This window comes from Periplaneta americana, chromosome 3, assembly GCF_040183065.1.
Source record: "Periplaneta americana isolate PAMFEO1 chromosome 3, P.americana_PAMFEO1_priV1, whole genome shotgun sequence".
Lineage (NCBI taxonomy): Eukaryota > Metazoa > Arthropoda > Insecta > Blattodea > Blattidae > Periplaneta > Periplaneta americana.
Genome location: NC_091119.1, coordinates 120,464,119 through 120,486,424, shown reverse-complemented (window position 1 = coordinate 120,486,424; position 22,306 = coordinate 120,464,119). Strand labels below are relative to the sequence as shown.

Genomic DNA, 22,306 nt, shown 5'->3' with positions numbered 1-22,306 from the left:
GATTTCACCCAAAAGATTAACTCGCGATAAGACCAAAGATGTTAAAGCGAGGATAAATAACGGGGAAAAAAGAGGCAGATCATGAGAATAGAGTACACTATTGTTAGTGGTTCCAGTCGTTCATCACTCGACACAGACATGACGTTTTGAACAGAAAGTTTTTCACTGATGAAGCTTTAGCTTTTGTGGATATATTAATAGCCAGAATTCGCGTATTCGGTCGTCAACTAATCCCCATCCACTGCAAGAAACGCAACTATATGCTGCAAAAGTCGGAGTTTGGATTGCCAGGGCGCGAATCATAGGACAATTTTTAAACACGACCGTAGATTCAGAAGTGTATTGCTCAGACCTTAGGATATTTAAACTATTTTCACATTACTTCAAGGAAATACCAAAATAACACGGCATACAGAAAAGAGATCTTGAAATAAAACAAATTTACATATCCAACTGCGATATGAAATATGTTTCTTTACGAGCTTGTAAAAGTGTTTGAAATATGAGAAAATCTGCAGCAAGTTACTGTATATACTGAAACAAAGAGTATTGAAACATTATTTAATAGAATACGGATGGATAAGGCAACTTAAGGTATAAAGAAACTTACTTCAACAAAACATTCCCTCATTAATTTTAAAAAATTCAACTCGGTATGACATTTTCATGAAATCGCTCAGTAACTCGCTGAATTCAGGGATTGATATAAAAAATAAATACTTTTCCAAACGAATAGTGTAACTCAATTATTTTAATAATTTTGGAATTAAAATACTGCACACAGTGAACGGATGAAGTAATAAGTACCTACAACTGTTATTCCACAGAAAAAATCAGAGACATTAATGTGCACGGATATCCCACAAAGAAACCATTTTTTCTCGCAACAAGTCGCAGGAATAAGGTGGAAAGGTGAAGGAAAAATGGTTGGGCGAAAATGACAAGAGTAAACCAAAATACGAGTACCTCCAAAAAACTTGCTCTATCCCATCACAAATCTTGTAACGCACGCATGTAATAGAACACCAATTTATTGGCAAGAGTAATTGAAATACTATTATCGGGCCTAGTAGACTATTAACGAAAGAAAATAACTTCATTCAGAAGTTTACCTGCACTTTCTCAAGAATATTCTAAGCATAAACACGTCCAACACACACGAAGTTCAAATGCTATATATCTATTAGCACACCGACCGGTACGATGAGTTCATAGAGCTTTCTTTATTCACTGCAAAGGACGTTCAACGCGAAGAATCTATGCGGTGGAGATAGCCAACATGTTCCATATGCTTTTACCCATGAATGAAAGAGAAACAGGAGAAGACTGAAAATAAATGACGTGGTTTTTGGCACCACTCGTGTGAAAAGGGAGAGGTGCACAGCCAACGTGATGTGCGAAGCAATCCCCATTCACAAACTGAAGCGAAGTGCTTATTGTCTGCAGCGAATACCTAATCCACAGTTTTCCTCTCATCAGGTAGTTAAATAGCAGTGGCAGTTCTACATTCGCTCCGCGCATTAAATCCCACGTAAGTAGAATCGCGAACGTAAACAAGAACAGTTTCGTCACAGTCCTCGCTGTCCAATTCGTGCCATTACATCTCGCCTGAATAAACTTTAGTGGTTATAATTCAGAATTCTTGTCCAAACAAAGGCGTAATTCTATAGGATAAAGATTATATTGCATGAAGAATAGACAGGGGTGTCAAATGTTTTACATGCGAACATAATAACTTTATGCATAATTTTTAATTTTAGTTTTACTTCACGAAAAGAAGCATTAAAATTGCCATTTTTTTTTATGACGCTGGACTACAGTATAAGTGAGAGGGAAATAGTATTCTAACCCTCCTGTCTGTGATCACAACATACACTGTAACATTAAGGTTTTTCACACATTCCTCATTCTCGACAGAAATTTGATCCAATGCTAGAGATTTACTAATAAAGAAAATCCTTAGTTGTGTGGTCAGCAAAGCGTGAGGACTAGAGACGAACAAAACTAACTGCCGCTCTCGCTCGCTGTGTTCGTTGCATTTGGGCCCTTACACACGAGCGACTTTTAGCTGCCAAGGTCGACTGCAAAAAGCAGTTGACCTTAGCGGCTTGTCGCGGGGATGCAGTCGGTAATGTATTTAAATTGAAAACGCCGGTTGCTTTACACACGAGCGCTGACCCCGACGGCAGACCGACTGCAGCCGCTGTCTTGCAGTCAGTCCCCGCGACGGGCGGCAGCGTTTTCTGCTTACACACGGACGGCTTTTAGCCGCCAGGGTCGGCGACACGCAATGGTTCAAAACATTACATTTAGCTGGATATAATTAATATATTTTCTCCTATTTAACAGATTATCATGTAACTCTGTACAGTAGTTACAAGTAGTACATTTTTTGTATACAAACTCTGATTACGTTTGTATAAACGAAACTATCCGCTATAAAGGGTGCGTTTAGAGAAAATCAATAAATTTTCTCCTATTTAATAGATATTCATGAAACTTTGTACAGTAGTTACACGTAGTATATTTGTCTTTTATACAAACTTTGATAACGTTTTTATAAGGGAAACTACCCCTTATGTGTTGCATCTAGAGAAAATTATTAACTTTCTCCTATGTAACAGATTTTCATAAAACTTTGTGCAATAGTTTCGGGTAATATATTTGTTTTATATACAAACTGATTACGTTGGTACAAGGGGAACTACACTTACGGGGGATGTATTTAGAGAACAATTAATCAGTTTTCTTCTATCTATCAGATTTTCATGAAACGTTGTACAGTAATTATAGGTTGTATATTTGTTTCGTATACAAACTCCGATTACGTTTGTATAAAGGAAACTACCTCTTATAGGTGCTGAATTTACAGAAAAATTAACAACTACTCGTATTATTAACTTTTCTCCTATTTAACAGATTTTCATGAAATTCTGTACAGTAGTTACAGGTAGTATATTTGTTTTGTATAGCAACTCTTGTTGCGTTTGAGAGAAAAGGGTGCATTTAGAGGAAATTAATAACTTTTCTCATATCTAGCAGATTTTCATTAAAATTTGCACAGTAGTTATAGGCAGTATATTTGTTTTGTATACAAACTCTCATTATACTTGTGTAAAAGAAACTGACCCATTGTAGGGGTGAATTTATATAAAATTAATACCTTTTCTCATACGAAACAGATTTTCATCAAAATTGTACGGTAGTTAAGGGTAACATATTTGTTTTGTGTACAAGCTCCAATTATAATTGTGCAAAGGAAACTATCGCATTATAGGGGTGAATTTAGACAAATTTAATAAGTTACCTTCTATCAGATTATGATCAAACGTTGTACAGCAGTTAGAGGTAAAATATTTATTTTGTAACAAGAGGCAAAGCTTTCTCAGGAGTTAGTGGAATAGGCTTTATAACTGCTGACATGTACGCTCTTTTTATTTTGTAGCACGTTTCGGTGTAGTAATTATAATTTCCTTCACAAAATTAGCAGCATCTTTCTTTCCCTGATCTGTCAAGCGTATCTGTGTCAGAAAGAGAAGTTACTCCTTTTTTGAGACTGCAGTATGTGTGGTAATTTAACGACGCTGTATCAACCACTAGATAATTTAGAGTCGATAGGATTGGTGATAGCAAGATGTTATTTGACATGAGACTGAGGATTCGCCATAGATTACCTGACATTCGCCTTACAGTTGAGAAAAACCTCGGAAAAACCCAACCAGGTAATCAGTCCAAGCGAGAATCGAACCCACACCCGAGTGCAACTCCGGATCGACAGGCGAGCACCTTAGCCGAATGACAACGGTGGCCTGCAGTATGTTTCTAGCTTTCCTTCTCTCAGAAGATTCAGAAAAAATTTTCCTAGGTCTGCATCGTCTGTCACTTTTTCCAACAGATAATCGAATGATAGCCATGATATTCTGAAGTAGTGAAGAAAATGATCTTCATAGGCACAAAGCTCGTGAAAAAGGCAGTGAAATTGGCCTTACTGCGCTCATTGAAAGACAATCCGATGTTTCCAATATTTTCTGCATTTAACACGTCTCTTTCTAGGACGGAGAAGATAATAAAATTAGTTCTTCGTCGACGTGCATTATTATATTACGAGTGAAAAATGACACACCTTTTGCAGTTCGACTGCCGCCGGAACCGACGACACACAACGCCCGTATCGATTGCAGAGTCGCTCATGTCGACTGCTTCTGCCGCCGAAGAACCGCTCATATCGGCGGCAGACCGACTGCTTTTTGCAGTCGACCTTGGCGGCTAAAAGTCGCTCGTGTGTAAGGGCCCTTTGTCTTTCGAGTCTCTCTCGTCTCGTCTCGTCATTCCCGTGCGCTTCGAGTCTCGCTCATCATTCTCGAAGTAGCATTTGGTACGCGTGGAAAGATTTCGTAACTTTGAATAACATACATAATTGAAATAAATAACATTATAAATGTTTTTATGCTCGACCATGCCGAAATGTAGTAATTATACACCTGGTAGCAGTCCTTTAATGCATGTCATTAAAGTACACCTACTCATTAAAGTACAGGTGTTCAGCCAATGACAACTCAGCTTACAGGTGTTCAGCCAATGACAAGTCAGCTTTGTACCGTTATAAAACCGCAAGTATCGATTATTCTTGGATATGCAATCGAAAGAGAATTAGCGAAAAGACACGGAAGCTGGAAATCCAATACTGTCGCAGAAGGTTATGTTCTGTTACTGTAATAATTAGCGTTAATTGTAAATAATATTCAAATAAATTCAATTTGTCATCTCGTTTTTCAATGTCGAATTCAATAATCAAGGTTATATCAAGTTTAACGGGATTACATCAAGGTCAATGACATTGTTCCTCGGAAAAATCAATACTTTCGCGTCTGCGTACATCTCACAATTCACGACCTAGAACAAGGTCACTTCCGATCTTGTCAGATACAAATAAAATGTATACATCTGAATAATTTCAAGTTAGAAATATGGTCGAGCATAAAAAGTCGTATGAAACTCGCCTATAATGGTAATTAAGAAGCTCGTATGAAAATTATGAAACTCGCTTGCGCTCGTTTCATAAACATCCATACTCGCTTCTTAATTACTAACATTACAGGCTCGTTGCATAATGTACTAAAATGAGACAAAACTACAAAACAGTACAGTATCTTAGTTACCAAATGTTCTGGCTCTATTATATATTATCTATGGTTATATGAAAAAAAAAATTCTCAAATAAAGCTGCATTTCTAAGAAGCATAAAACATAACATAACATACTGTGCGGAACGGATTATTATACACTGAAAGGTAGAGATGATGGTTCCAATATGCTACCTGATTGTTTATACATATATAACAGTTGCTAAAGTAGATAAAAGTTCAGTCCGGTATAAACAACTGTGATATTTCAAGGCTCCTTGACTTCAGGAGTGATCAAACTCGAGTCTCGAAATACTCATAACCAGCTTTTACGTCATGGACACGACGTAATACAACATTGTCGTGCGGGTTTTCGGCTTTGCGGGCGCTGTTAGTTTCGCTTTCTCGATCGTTGTTCATCTCTAGTGAGGACATAGCATTAAGAAGACACAGAGAAAATATAAGACAGGGTACAATCATCCAAATAAATAGCCACTTTCTAACCGGGAACAGACAGCGAGTCCTATGAATTTGTAGATAGTAACACGATTACTCGAGAGCTTGGATCTTACTTTAAAACTTACAATACTTAAGTCGTGATTGAAAAATAAATTTTTCAGTAGTCAATTCGGCAAACAGAAAAGCCAACCGTTTCGCATACGTTATAGCCTAGCCTACTGTAGATCATATATACTCAGATTGCTCGGCCTTATAGGCCTTTTGTCAGGTTTATTATGCTGCCATTAGTTGTTACATAAAGAGTCAAGTCATAACTCCCATTTGAATTGCATTAGCGAATGTACTGCCATCTAGCGTTCGTTTACGGCGGACGGGTGGCGATCTTGGCGGTTGTTCTCTTCAAAGTGCTACCGGTTATAACATAGGGATGAGCTATCTGTTTTATATATATATATATATATATATATATATATATATATATGATCTAGGGTTATAGTCGATATACCGCAGCAAAAGGTTTAATGGTTTCACTCTGCTGCTACGGCTCTCTTGCAGGAATGTTTTTTTGCCAGACGCAAGAAATTATTTTGTATTCTAAGAGGGGTTTTTGCAATTTAAATCATAAAATACTAAAAACGCTCAAATTTTATGATTTATCATAATGCAAATCGTATATTTAAAATGAATCATCATATACAGCCTTTTCCTTTAAACGATGAGGTATTACCACTAAAGATAATTAATATCCTTTCATCAATCAGAACACAGGACTGTGATGTGAATAATGTCTGTTGTGAGACATATTATGCAAACATATATTCAAAATATTGCAGTTCCATCCCTGTAAAAATGTCTTTTTAGCAATTCCCTGCTATTCCACCATTAACATGATACATAAGAACACCTTATCGATTGTTTTTTTTTTTCACGTTACTTCAAAAGAGTTATATTCAGTCAGACATGTTAAAAATTAATGTCTACTACAACCGCACACTGGAAATATACATCTAAAGCGTGCGACAAATGCTAAGCCAATGAAACTGTCAATAATACTTAACAAAACTGGCAAAACTGGAATGAGAAACAGAATCAAGCTGCGACAGTAATGCAACATAATATTTGAGGTAACGGATTTATATACACTTGTTTCACTAACTTTTAACGATATTATACAAAATCTGCATTAAATACTGAAATGCATTTATGTTGTTTTGCCTTATTCGAGTCTCACACTTGACCATTGGCCATAACCGTGATGTGAATATAGTGGTGTGTCAGCGCGCAGAACTACGGTCTGATGACGTCAGAACCTAAGGACTCCGTGGCGCTAGCGTTCTCTTCCCATATACTTAATTTTGCCACCGATTGTTGCACTGTAGGTTTCACTCTAAGCGTCACACTGTCACGTCTACTTCCTCGATAGGAATAAGCACTAGTTTGTTATATTGCTAAATGGCTATTATTATTATTATTTCATATACGAGTACGTTGACATTCTTAACTCTTAATAATAACATACCTTAATGTTCGTCCTCAGCACAAGACATTGCAACCTCGGTTTTAGTCCACGTGGATTAGACAAGTAGGTGTCATTTAATAATGGAAGCAGCTTATTGGTTGCAATATTGAAATTGAGGAGAGTGATTGGAGCGGCGACATAAGAAATTGAAAACAATAATACAATTAAATTTCAAAGACCTGCCGAATGTTATGCACGAGGCCGCTCAAAGACCTGCCGAATGTTAACCATGAAAGCGCAGCGATAAGATGGTCTTGAACACGTGTGTTGTGTTCTTTGTTTCTTTTTTTCGGCTTTAGTGTGTATTACTCCTTAAAATAATATCACATATATATCTCTCTCTCTCATATATATATATATATATATATATATATATATATATATATATATATATATATATATACACACACATATTAAAACCAGTAGCGGCCGGTGATCGAAATTCTCAGTGATGCCAGATGCAACTAGTTTAAGTGCCTCAGATAGGAAATGTTTATTTATGATATTAATTGTTATTTTTATTATATTATTAATATCATTATTACTGTATTATTATTATATTATTAGTCTATTATTATTACTATCAATGAAAAATAATAATTTCACTCACCAAATAAGCTGTTATGCTGTGAGTTTCAGTGATTGTTTCAATGTGATGAAGCAACCCATATTATGTGTTGAAATTCCCCTTTCTTTCTTTTCCTTTTATTTTTTCACTTTGACAGAAACAAACAAGGCCAACAGAGAAGTTTGTTTTGCACCACATTACCACTTAACAATTTATGTTGCCCATATCCGGATGCAATAGAAACTCGCGTTTTAAGATTATCTGTCAGAAAAATTGTCAGTGATGTAGGTATCTCGGCAGGCTCTCTCTTTATTTAAAACTTCCTTTCAATATTATTTCTTCTCGAAAAAGGACACTCTAACAATGAATTAACTACACCAGCATTATTTCTCGCATTTGTTTCTGTTTATATTTTCCCGAAATACACAACAACACTGGCCCAGACTCACTATTATACTACGAAGTACAATAGTACAACACCCTCGCTTAAGTCATTAACTAAGACATAAGGGGAGAGAATAGTGTGGGTCTCTGCCTACCAGAGAGCTGGAATTTTCGTTATTTATGGCCTATTTAGGAAGACAAATCACCATTGCTATTCCCACCCCACTCTACCCTTGAGGCCGGCCCATGGATGAGAGGAGTGAAACCTGACCAGGCCACGAGACCAGACGAATTGTGCCTCAGCTACGTTTTAAGCGCAAACTCAAAGCCCGCGAAAAGGCACAAAATGCAGAAGCGAGACCCGGCACGACCGATCCTGGCCTCAGGAACAAATTTTACTGCAAAATAGGTCTATATACATCCAACGTCAGACCCGGCACGAGTGATCCTGGTCTCAAAAACAAATTTTACTGCAAAACAGATCTATATACATCACAAAGTTTTCAAATGCTTCTACAGCGATATATGCTTCACTGAAATAACTAATGCATTATATAAAAACACAAAATTTGATTTCAGTTAAGCCGAGTGACTGAGGCCCGGCCTCACTTGCCTCAGCCAATCAGTCGCCACTGATTAAAACCAAGGACTGCATATCCATATTTCAGAGGCCAGCCGAATTACAATTTTGTGTTATTAATACTCTTTATTTCAATACTAGTAATATTTAATGATCATGTAAGCTTAACAATATATTACGTTAGAAGGTTGGGAAGTGTTTTTTTACAAAATCGAGGAAAGGTTTGAAAAACGATCAGAGCGAATTTTTCAATTTCCGAGATTTTGTAATGCACTTCACAAATGTGTAGACTTTTGTACAACATTTCTTCCTCGATCATATTTTAAAAAAATTGCAAATATAATATACTTTTTCACTGAAAATTTATTATTCCAAAGCATCGCAAAACTGCAATGTAATGGTAACTAAGTAACAGTAAGTGCAGTCCACCGCTGTGGGGTAATGGTCAGCACGTCTGGCTAAGAAACGAGCGGGCCCGGACTCAAATCCTGGTTGGGACAAATTACAAGGTTGGGATTTTTCCGGGGTTTTTCCTCAACCAATTGAAGCAAAATTGCTGGGTAATTTTCGGCGTTGGACCTCAGACTCATTTCGCCATCATTAATTCACATATCATCAACCATACAATAGCCTGGGTTAAGTTCACGGTGCGGCGTACTGTACTTGTGGAAGAGCGCGGCCGTTCGGCTACCAAACCATTCACAAGAATAGGAGTGGTAAGCACAATAAGCCTCAAACTGCAGTGTAAGCTTTCGGATCCCTCCTCCGTACAAAAAATAAGTACACAGTAATGGGTCTATTTCAGTATAGTTTTATGTTCTGAAGAATGGTTTCCCTAGCAACAAGTTTCTGTGTGGGAGTTCTAACTTTCAAAGGCCTTACAACAATGGCTGGAAAAACACAAAAAAACACGACCATGCAAAAAAGAATCTATTATCTGTTACTATTTTGCTTTTCCATACCCCATTAGGTCCTGAATATACGCTACCGTTCAATCCTACGACTTAACATAAGACAGTTGCCAAATGCTGCGAGCGTGACGTCATGCGCAAAGAAATACGTGTTCTGAGAAAGCATACTGACAAACCATTATACTCACATAACGGTCGTAACAGTCACATTTTTTAATGAACTCTGGAACAGTATATCCTATAACCTGCAGCAAAATTTTTAAGTTGTCCAGCCTGCTTCAAATCTTGGTCTGTGAATGTACAAATAACCCGACATTCGCTTGCGTTTTTGTACACGCTATTATGTATAATAATTTAACTCACCACTGTGATGGGGTACAACGGGTTGAGAACTGTGAACAGCAGTACGTGGTTCACTTTTTCGTTGTCAGTCCTGTGAACAAAATCAACACAATATATAAAAGTAGGTGTAAATGTGTAAACTTATTCTTTTAATAACACTTTTAAGTTACAAATATAATTTAGTTAACGAAACGATTAGGCAGGTATAGGTAAATGGAATAATACGAGAAACACTTTGACAAAAACCTGTCCCAAAATAGAGCTTAACCCATTATGAATATCAAGACTTTTCGAGATCCAGCCAAAGTATTTACCTGCCTGACAAGGTAAACTTCCAAAACTCATAACAAGTTAACACAACAAATAACTATTTCATCAAGCGCCAAAAGAAGTATAAGACAGGATTCTTAACAAGCAAAAAGGGAGGAAAGTATAAGATAGGTCGAGTCAATTTAATGCTTTGAGTATCGTAATGGTCATGGAACCTTGCTTTGGATGGTAAATGACATATTGATCACCTTCTTCTTCGTCAGATCTCTTCTACTTATAGTGTATACTAGAGACAGCCGATATTTCACAAATAGATATTTTATCACAGATATTTGGTTGTCATTTATAAACCTGTGACTGATGACACGAAATACCTGTGACAAAATATCGCTATCGAAATCTGCTCCATAATACAAAAAGTATTGAATATTCAGTACTCTTTGACTGATAGGCCTATTTCTATTACTTGTGATCGAAGAGTTTATTCAGTACTCTTATCTCTTAGGACAGCGAGTCTGTGACGTTCTCACAACTTTCTCCGCTATGTCGTGGGTTTGCTCATGCGCATGATATAAAAACAGCAATCGGGCGGTGATATTTGATTATTTTTCGTGATATTTTCTTCAATATTATCTTCTGCAAAGTGATAATTTATTGCAAAGTTATTAACGGCATTATAACAATATAATCATGAGTCTGATATTTTGTTTTCGTAGTCTGTATATACAGTATGTTTTATAAATATTTTATATATTCCCCGAGACCTTTACATTTTCATATAATTGTGAATTTATATTAACTTATATGTATCTTGCACTTAACTTTTACGCAGTAACAATATTTTTTCAGTTATATTTTGAATTACAGTTAAAGGAGCCTACAATATTATTCTAATAAATTTACCTGTACTTCTCTCATTTATGATCCAGTTTTATGTATAGCTCTAACATGAACATACGTACAAATGCATGGTTGTATTAATTAAAATAATTACACTTAAAACAAAATTATTTGTAATAAGTTCATTATGTTTATGGTTATTAACTCTTAGGCAGTCGCACAGTGCTTCCTAACATTAGTACTCGTGTGGAGTGTTACTCCACCCTAATTAATCTAGTAATATCTAGTAATATTTGTCTAGATTTCCAAACAGATCTGACATCTAGCAAACACCGCTCCAGCAAATCGTTCTCATTGCCTTGCACACTTTTAAAATAGGCCTACACTTACACATAAACAGGAGAATTAATTACATTTCAAAAATAAGGGGTATCAAACGTAAATCATGTTAATTCACTGTGTCACTGAACGTTATGCCCTTCCGAACTTTCGAAGCATTTCTCACAAGCCGACGACAGTACCTATAATATTAAAACCGAACGAGACAAAACTGGCTATTTCTGTCTAGACAAAGCTCCACATTCCTGAAAGGTTATGAAGATCACAGCGTTTTAAAGGAAACAATTTCCGACATATTGTGTTCAAAATAGAGGTAGGGCTGTTGTACACTCTAAAGAGTTCTTAAGGCTTAGGCAACATTAATTAGATGCATTTATTTTTAATTGAGTATACAAATAAATATCTGAATGTGTAAATTTACACATGGGGTACACATTATTACGTCCATTAGTATTACTTTGAAGCACAATTACTTTCAACATAAAATGGTTTTATACTTACTTGTATATTCTAGTGCACTGTTATAGCCCCTCCACCCCTCCCATACTTGTTATAAATATAACACTCGAGAGATCCGGAAGCAATACCAGGGAAACTGATCAGTTCCCTAGTAATTCGCCCTGGATCGTTCTCATGTCATGTAATAAGTAACAAGTGGGGAGGGACTGCAATGGTGCATTACAAGTTTGTCTGTTTCAGAGTTGCAATGCGTAGTTTCTCCTTTTGGTACTTCTGGTGAGATCAACATTAAAAATGCCATCAACCTAACTGCCAACGAGAAAAAATGAGTACCTAGATTTGTCATGCGATTCTACTATAAAAAAATTTTTAGACAATTCAGATCAGTCTGTTTGGATTTATGCGCGATGCCAGTATCCCACAATTGCAAAGAGGACCATAAATCTTTTTCTGCCGTTTTCAACGTCATATTTGTGTGAATCAGCATGCCCTACCATGAAAATAGTGAAATCTAAACGAAGTAACATAACAGACTGTTTTAAAGATAACTTACGTCTTGGCCTGTCAACCATAAAGCCATGTATCAAGCGCAAACTTCACATTAATTTAAATAGTTGAGTTTTCAAAAACGATAATAAAAATCTTTTATAAGACATCTAGCATAGATTTGGTTCTTTGACACATAGGCGTACCTTTGTTTTTTTCTGACGACACTCAAATTGCTACTTGTTTTTTTTTTTTCTGGAATTTTCGATTGCGTGTTAACATCGACCTATCTACAACACTGGATGTCCGACACTACATACAGAGTGATTCACGAGTAAAGGTAAAAAATTTGGTATGTGAATTCTGAAGTCATTCTGAGTCAAAAAGTTCATGTGAATATGGGTCCGTTTTCGAATGGTTACGGAGATATGGCTCTTTGATTTCACAAAAACTTCCAAACTCGCATTTAGACACAGATAACGGACAAATTTAAAGTTTATATTCACGTATGCATACATACCTAATATTCTAGATGTCGGGGTGGATGTTTTCGCACATATTCAAAGGTACCTCCTCGTGCTTCAATGCAATGTTTCGCTCGGGCGTGAATCTCGCTCACCGCTCGGGAGAGTTGCACGTGGCTATTCTTTATACGGCGTGCTGCATCCAAAATACGGTCGATTAGCGCCTCTCTCGTTTCCACCTTCCTTTGGTATACCAAATCTTTCATCCAATCCCATAGACAGTAAATACTCTTCGATATGGTACCCTTCTGTTCGGAAAGCGTTGTTCTTATTCAACGACGGCACGCAAGGAACTTCCATCGCACAAACCATAAACATACACAACATCGGCGTATTCTGCAGTCGAAAATTTATAAGGCATCTTGAAAAACACAACTTAACACTTCCGATAACTGTACCTGTATAACAAATGTAGTGTAGGTAGCTGACTGAACTGCTGTTCAAAGTCCAGTTGTGTTTTGACCCACAGTTTTCATATCCACTAATGTAATGTCCATATTCTACAACATCTGCTTTAGTGACCTCCATATTCTACAATGTTCATTTTCCCCCCAGCCCTTTCACAGTAATCTGGTGTAGTGAACCATGAAAACGTAAAGGTGAAATTCTAGTAAGTGCTAAATTCTTAAATATGCGGTAAGAAACAATATTAGGACATGTACAGAAGGGCAGATGTTTATTGTATCACCACCAATATTTTTGTTACCGTCACTATTGATATTGTAAAAAATTGTCAGCAAAATATTCGATGTGAAAAGAGAGGCATGCATCATGCACGATGTATCACAAAGAGAGATACAGAAGACAATATTATTCTAGTATTTAAAGTAGGAACAAACACTCATGTCGCTAACACTGCTCATGTGGATAATAACAAGTGAAAGAATAAAAAGTAGAGCTGAAAGATACCCAATCATTACACATTTTTTATATATTTCCTTTACGGCTTATGCTATAAAAATACTCTAAACTGGGAACTATTAAATATAAAGAATTGATTCAAAAACTGCTAGAAAGCTGAATCCTCACGAATTGTAGAAAATTCATATACAGAATGATTCAAAACCTATGCGACAAACTCTGAGGGATGATAGATCTAACAATAAGGAGCCCTTTCTGTTAAACAACTGATGTCTTTTGAAGAGTCGTTTCGAAGTTACCGTTGAAAATGTTTTTGCGTGGGCGTACGTCAATGTATGTGAATGTGTGCACCCCTGTTTGGTTTTTGAGATGTTTGTAAGAGAAGAGGAGGGTGGTGGTTGTTTGTTTACGTTTAATGTTCAATACTTTTTCCTTTCAGTTCGATGTAATCATCAATTGAGAATAGATGTCTACGTGTCTTCCACCAATGCGCCGGGGACGAAGAGACCCAGAGTTTCGATGGCGCTCATAAAGTCGAGCAAACATTGTGTGGTGAGGGTTATTTCTGTTTTGAAACTGTTGTTGGTACATGTGGAGAGCTCTTCTTCCGTTTCCGCGAGCCTCCCCATAACACATTAGCATTACCATGTCGGCTAACTCGGGGAAAGTGTAGACATCCATTTTCAATTGATGATTAGACTGAACTGAAAGGAAAAGGTATCGAACATTAAACGTAAACAAACAACTCTTTCTGTCTCTTACAAACGTCTCAACAAACAGGGGTGCACTCATTCGCATATATTGACGTACGCCCTCGCAAAAACATTTTCAACAGTAACTTCGACACGACGCGTCAAAAGACATAACTTCCTTAACAAAAAGGGTTCCTTATTGTTAGATGTATGATCCCTTAGACTTTGTCGCAGAGGTTTTGAATCACCCAATATAATGAAAAGCATTTCTATCGGGACATTTTATTTCTTCCGAAAGTCTATTTATTTTCACAACGAATAGTGGGTGGAAGAACAATGTTCATACTGTGCCTCTCATGTAAACTACACAAGAGAAATCAAAGTAGCAACCCTCGTATAACGGACGAATGTTATAGTACAAGCATGGCTTTTAAATAATATAGTTGAAATATAAAAAACATTCTAAACGTCTACACACGTTTACAATACAATGGAATTTTATCAATTAAAAAAGGGGGCAGGTCGTCATATGAAACATGATTAAACAGCCCAGTGTTCAACTTCAATATTACAAACTTCCGTGTACGTACTGTTTATTGGGGGCAGCAAAATTAGTCGATACAGCTCGGAATAAAAAAGAACCATTGCGTTTTAACAAGGGTCGCTATCGCAAGATCATTAACACGGGCCAAAGGTACTGCCTAAGAGTGGGTTGACAAACATAGCGTGCTCATTAACAACACAGCATATCTTTCCCAAGTCACCTATACATGCTAAAGAACCTCGGAATCAAATGTATGAGTTCAAGAAACCTAAGTGAAACTACGTCAAAATGTTTCAAATCATTAATACAATACACACTACTCGGTTCAAAAAGTTTCCGGAATATATATATATATATATATATATATATTTTTTTTTTTTTTTTTCGCCGAAATGAATACTATTGTGTGATATATTTATGTTTGTGGTGTTGACATCATTCATGACATCACTTCCGTATTGGTTTCATGATCATACTCATTGATATGTGGCAACTGGCTGTTATTTGTGCTATTTGTTCGTCGCATTTTACAATGAAGACAGTATTAGTATCAAAGAGACCAGCGCTCCAGTTGACCTTCCGAAAAAAATTTTTTTTTTTCCTTCCCATTGCTGCTTCACCGTAAGCATTCTGAATGTCTCTGAAGGAAATGTGAAGAAACGTGTGTGGTTTGTTTTCCTTCATAATGTGATATTTGCGCGTTGCTCTGTATCCCAGATTCTAAATGCGACGAACAACGGCGAATTACTACACAAAAACAATTATGATCATGAAACTTGTGTGGAAGTGAAGTCATGAATGATGCCAACACCAGAAACAAAAATATACCATGTAACATTATTCATTTCGGCGAAAATATATATATATATATATATATATATATATATATATATATATATATATATATATATATATATATATATATATGCCGTAAACTTTTTGAATTGAGTATGTAGGCCTTATTGCAACAATGTTTCATCGAATTCCAGCCCTGCACTCAATGCGAAAAAGCGGCTTCTTCGTAACAAGATTTAATACGTTCTGGATCCAAATTCTTGCGACCATTTTCCTTTTTGGATGCGCCAGAGATTTTATTATCATAATCATCATCGTCGTCGTCAGTCATCATCACCACTATCACCGTCATTCGTTGCACACTTTTGTATTGAATTTCTCATGTACATCAGGTGATTCTGTGGCTTCGTTACAGACGTTTAGGGATGACAAGGACCCGTGTCCGTAAATATTTCGTTTGGTAATTACAGAAAGTTATAAGTTGTCAGAAGCTTTCCTAACCACAGATTTTTGTGTTAAGGGGTCATGGTAAATCAATATTTTGTTTAGAAGGGAGAATAGGCTGGAAAATAGTCCAGTAATCTCTACATCGTCTCTTTTCCGGAATAGAGTTGTAACTAAACAAAAAGCGAAAATTGAGTTTTTCATGTGAATTGGTCCAATAAAGTCAATTTTTATGTCGAATAGTACTACATCTACGAAGCTATACCAATTGCCTCCAGGAGGCAGATGCATCGCTATTAATGGGAAGCAAATAATGTGGGAAAGTTGGAACACGTTCTCCTGTACAAAACAGACTTTTTGCGTTGCAACAGTATTCCGGGAAGCGACCCGCTCATTTGCGATAAGAGAGGCACAACTCAAAATTTTTCATTTTTGAGATTTTTACAAAAATGAACTCCAAAAGTAGTATACTTTTATCGTGAATAACGACAAATACGTGATTACATTATTTTTCCCCCAGATGGCAGATATGTCTTTATTAAATTGTTTTACTCTAACAAAATCATTACAACAACAAAGACTTAATTTTAGTTGTTACGAAGCATTCAAACTGAAACGTTTAAATCTTTTCACGAAGAGTGACAGAATTTGTGTTGCGTCTTTTCATTGAGTATTTTTTTTCAGCGGCAAGGAATTATTATGCGTTGTGTCATTACTTTAGAAAAGTAATAAATATGATTTAACTTCCCTTATCATCAATAAGCTTACATTTAATATTGTGACGGTATTTATGATTAAAAATATTTTAATTTAATAATTATTTAATGTTATGTCTGTCTATTTGAAAAGTATAATAACGTTTTACCTTTACCTTTACTTACCTTTTACACGGAAAAAGTCAATTACGTTCCCATGTAATTCTAAAGCTGTCAAAAACAAACATTTTTAGAAAATGATGTCTGGCAGTCGGTTACTCAAACACAACTCGAAGGTTTGTTCAATAATATATTGCAAATTTTATCAAGATGAATAGTATTAATGCCTTGATTAAAAATTTATAAGAAATAACAGTGTCCCTGTAAATGAAATAAGTTTAAAATATGTAACATGAATAATGATCTGCCCTGTTACTTACAGAAAGTAAGCAGGCTAGTGTAAATGATGTTGATGCAGATTCTAAATAAAATGTTCTCAATTTAACATTTTTGACTTGAAATCAATTGATGTCACCTGTTTCATTTGGCATATGGGGAGAAGCAGAAAGTGGTGTCAATGAAATAGGTATCTGTGTACTTAACTTCTTGGAAGAAAAATAAAAAATGTCGGCTGAAGACATAAACATAATTTTCTATACTGATCATTGCTGAGGACTTCTGTTCTAAGATTCATGATCCATTTGAACATGTTCACTGTATCCAAATTCCCAAATCTGAAATCCATTATCCATAAATTCTTGACAACTGGACACATTCAGGACGAAGATGATAGTGTCCTTTCAATGATCGAGAGCGAAGTAAAACGCGTGTCCAAAAGTGGTCCGATTTACACTCCACATCATTTTGTCTCTATTGTTAAAGCTGCAAAGAAAACAACGGACCTACAAAAGCAAGGAAATATCTCATAAGGACTTTTTCAACATCAAGAATCTAGGAACAAATTACAAGAACGCAAATTACTTCAGGAACACAAGGAAAATCAACGAAGTGAAGGTTTTGAGAGTGCATCAAAGTCATCCATTGTCATTTTTCTACAAAAAAATCTTTTTCTACGAAGAATTTCAAGAAGTACAACTAAAAAAAGTTCTTCAAGAAGTAAAACCAAAACCGAGACTCCAGAATTGCCACAAGTTTATAATGAAAAAATAGGTATAAGTGAGAGGAAAAAGGCAGACTTACTAGATCTGATTAAACCGAATCACATTCCAAGCTTCTATAAAGAATTCTTTGAATTTCTGAAAGTGTAGAGAGGTGTTATGAACTGTATTGAAAGTGTTTTACTGTAGTTTATGTTTCCTGGGCAATTTATTTCTAAAATAATTTTGTGTAAAGAATTTCAGATTTTGTATAATGCTTTCTCAGTCTAGGTTGTTGCTATTATATTATTTTTTCTAACATAATTCATAGTCATGTATTTAAAAATAGTCATTAAATTATACGGTTAATTATAAAGTATAATTTTCATAAAAATTTATTACATTCGTTTGTCAATACAACATCTTTGTTACAATTTAAATTTATTAATTAATGTCACATAGCATCCTTATAATATTATTGTGCAATGACATGCCAATAAATTATTCCATTGCATTACTTTATCGAAAAATTGCTTTTCTACAAACACAATAATTGTACAGTTATTGTACAACTGCAATAATTGTACAATTATTGTACGTCAGGTAAATATTCTCACTGTCATAACTAAAAACAGACATATATTTATTTAAAAAAAGAACGACACAACTTAAAATAATTGTTGAAATTATTGAAATTATTTAATAATTATGGTACTAAACGCTACAAAACTAGAAATGTAATACATGTGCAAAATTGCATTCCGTTTGGAAAAAGCGTGTGCCTACAATTTGATTTTTAAGAATATGAAAATCTTAAAATGCTTCTCCTGTAAAATTAACACTTTTCAAGTTGTGTCACTCTTATCGCAAATGAGTTATGTCGTTTAGCCCAGTGGTTCCCAACCGGTATGTCGCACAGCCCCATGAAATGTGTCGCGAAATTCTGGAATTGAAAAATAAATTTTATGCCATTCAGAAAGTATTTTTACAACGCATTTTTTATTTACAACGAAGTCTTTAATATGGTACATTTTATTTTGAGACAGACTTTACCAATGAAACGTGAACACCTGCAACAATGCTTAGTAATTCGTTTACTCTTCCCACTTAGTAATATTTTAGAATCGGCAGAACATATTGGTCAGTTTCAGTACAGTGTATGTGTGAGCGGGTGATAGTGCGACTAGTTTATCAAAAGTGCTTTATTTAGATTTTATCATGGACAAATTTTTAAAGATAATCTGAATCAAGTTCTGGGAGATGACAGCAGTGCTAATTCAAATGTGAGCGAAAATTCCCTTCAGGGTTAACAAAAACGCACTGTGTTTCGTAAATATAATAATGAATACTTGCAGTATGGTTTTACGAGGCTTGAAGATGAATATAAACAAAATGCCGAGTGTCTTATATGCGGAAATCAGTCGATGGTCCCGAATAAACGAAAAATACATCTAGAACTGTCGTTTTCAACGTAATACCTGTATAAATCAGCATTTTCTACCATAATAGTGAAATCTAAACAAAGGAATACACTGCTGCATCTTGAAGATGATTTACTTGTTGACTGTCACGTATAGAGAAACTCTGTCCAATCAATCCACAAAGCACAGACTTCACAGCAATTGAAATAGGTGAGTTTTCAAAAACAATATTTTATCGGACATCCAGCATAGATAGGTTGGGATTTTTGACACATACCTTTGTTTTTTCTAATGCCACTCAAGTTGCAAGTTTTTTTTTTTTAAGATTGCGTGTTAACATCTGTCTATTTACAACACTGGATGTCCGACACTACAAAGAAGTTGTTATATTTATAATTATATTATTATTGTTATTAATGAAACAAGTAAGTGTGGCGAGATACCGTGGGCATGCGGTAAAGTGTGTCGTCAGTCATAAAACGTTGGGAACCACTGGTTTAGCCCAACAAGTAGGAATATCATCAACATGCACAGATCGCCACTACGAGTAAACTGTTAAACTATAGCACTATAAAAGACATGTAGTACTCGCACATTGACTTGAGGAGCCAGATAACCAGGGAAGACTACATTATTGTACGTGGTTGTAACGGTAGGTACATTATGAATAATTGTTAACCCCTATTGTCTGTTTTTACTAATGAGGCATGGTTCCTTATGATTCATTATGTTAATAGCAAAATGATTGTCACTGGTGTAGTGAAAATCCACCTATATTCTACACTCTACAAGCTCCTCTCTTCGACGAAAAAATCGGAGTACGGAGTGCAATATGATAAGTAGGAATAGATTAATTGAACCTTTTTTTTATGAGACAGTGAATTTCCGTTATTGTGTAGAGAACAGACTCTTTTTTTTTTTCAATGAACAGGCGAGGAGAAACCGTACGGATATTTTACGCAGGATAATGCGACTGCCCATACCGTGGACATTTCCATGAGAGAAATAAATGCAGTTTTCTTGGTGACTGAGTTGTGATTCGTGGTCTGTGGTCTCCGAGCAGCCGTGATTTAAATCCTTATGATATCTGTGGGAGAGTTTAAAAGAACACAAGTACGCAAATAATTCGAATTTCATAGACGAATTCAAAAAAGAATATACAACGCAAAGTTCGAGCAGTAGAGGCAAAAGAAATCCAAGTGGATCGCGAATGTGTTCAAGAAATGTGAAATGTGCCGGGCATCTCAGGGTCGTCATTTTGAACATATTTTTTCAAAGCACAAGGTATATTTTCTTGAAGCTACTTTCACTGCAGATACGACGCATGTTTTAGTGACTGTCGCTGCGCCTTTACAACGGTACGTTGCCGACGTCAGTGCCGGCTCCATTCTTCCGACAATATGTACACTCTGTAGAAGAATGCACGCATACTGATGTAAAATTATTGATAACGAAAAATGCGAGTATTAATCTACGTCAAAATGCTCCTAAACATTACTCTTCAGTGTAATTTCCATTTGTCAATGATACTTCAAGTTTATTTTCCAATTTATCTGGTTAGTGTCGTCCCATAGCTGTAAAATTGAGAAGATATTCCACAGAAGATATTAAATACAATTATTATCAATATTTAAACATCTGAAGGAAGGTATAATTGAGGAAAGCAAATCTCCATCACGAGAGAGCAAGTCTTTATATCAACCAAATCATAAAATTAGAAACGTTTAATAGCAAATTATTTCATCACTATCAACAGACTTACTCAGACGCCTATCCTCTTCCCAGAATAAACTAAATCCTACACAAATATCTCAATAAGAAGTTCTTATTTAATTCAGTTCACTTAAAGAGTCCATATTAAATACCGATTGCTGAACAGGAACGTCTATATACGGCGTTCGAAACATGCTTGTGGGAATTTGTGCCAATTTTCTAAACTATCATTTAGTGTGACTAATGGAGTTCCAAGTTTTCAGAGAGTAACAGATTATATTATACATAACAAAAATCTACATGCAGTCCAAGTGTAACATATCAATATAGAGTGTCTCTAAAGTCCCTATCCATTTCACTGAAGAAAGGCAGTGACCGCAAAGTCAATGTTATTGTGAAGTTTTGCACTCATTCTACTGCCTTTCTACATGACAGCCATTTATATCAAAACACACACCATCTTTAAGTAGTAGAACGAAACGTAGAACGTAACATGTCAACCATAATAAGGCCTGCTGCTTCCTTGATACGATTCCATAAATCAGGTAGACCACTGACCTTGCTAGTGTCCACTTTGGACTTTATGTAGCCCCATGCAAAAAATGTCTAAGGGGGGTAAGGTCCGGTGAACGGAAAGTCCATAGCCGAGGTGACTCTCTACCTGTCCATCTCCCTGGAAAGGTTATGTTCAGGTAGTCACGGACAATGTGTGCAAAACGTGGACGAGCATAGTCTTGCTGGAACACAACTATATTCAGTATGCCATCCTGTAGAAGCTGCTGTTCCGGCAACAGTTCTAACATGTTGAGGTAAATGTTACCCGTTATTGATTTCTCGGTAAAAGAAGAGAGAGAGAGAGAGAGAAAGAGAGAGAGAGAAAGAAAGAAAGAAAGAAAGAAAGACATACTGTTTCGATTTTGTCATACCCAACGAAAGATTCATCCATATTTGGCTGTTGTGGCTGTGCACTTTCCCACAAACAGTGGCTTCGTCGCAGATAAAATGTTGTCCATTAAATTCTCATTCTGTACAGCCTTCAGGAGTGAAAACACATTGCCCGACAACAGGCGAAATCTTCGTCCTCAAGATGATGCAAAACTTGGATGTTATAACCACGTTTTCGTAGAATTTTCCACATTGTGTTGCGAGTGACATTCACCTCCCTACTGAGGCGTCGAGTTGATGTCATTGGACTCCTATCACTGGCAATTTGAACCTGCTATACAGTGCCTGCCGATAT

At 36.0% G+C, this 22,306-nt stretch overlaps 1 protein-coding gene across 3 annotated transcripts in view; it reads right to left on the bottom strand.

Moving 5' to 3' along the window:
- sm (heterogeneous nuclear ribonucleoprotein L) overlaps nt 1-22,306 on the bottom strand; it is a 528,618-nt gene that overhangs the window by 398,169 nt on the left and 108,143 nt on the right. For all 3 annotated transcript variants that reach the window (XM_069821469.1, XM_069821470.1, XM_069821471.1), the window contains exon 3: nt 9,908-9,977. In XM_069821469.1, coding sequence (XP_069677570.1) covers nt 9,908-9,977 — 70 coding nt within the window. The remainder of the gene's footprint in view (nt 1-9,907; nt 9,978-22,306) is intronic.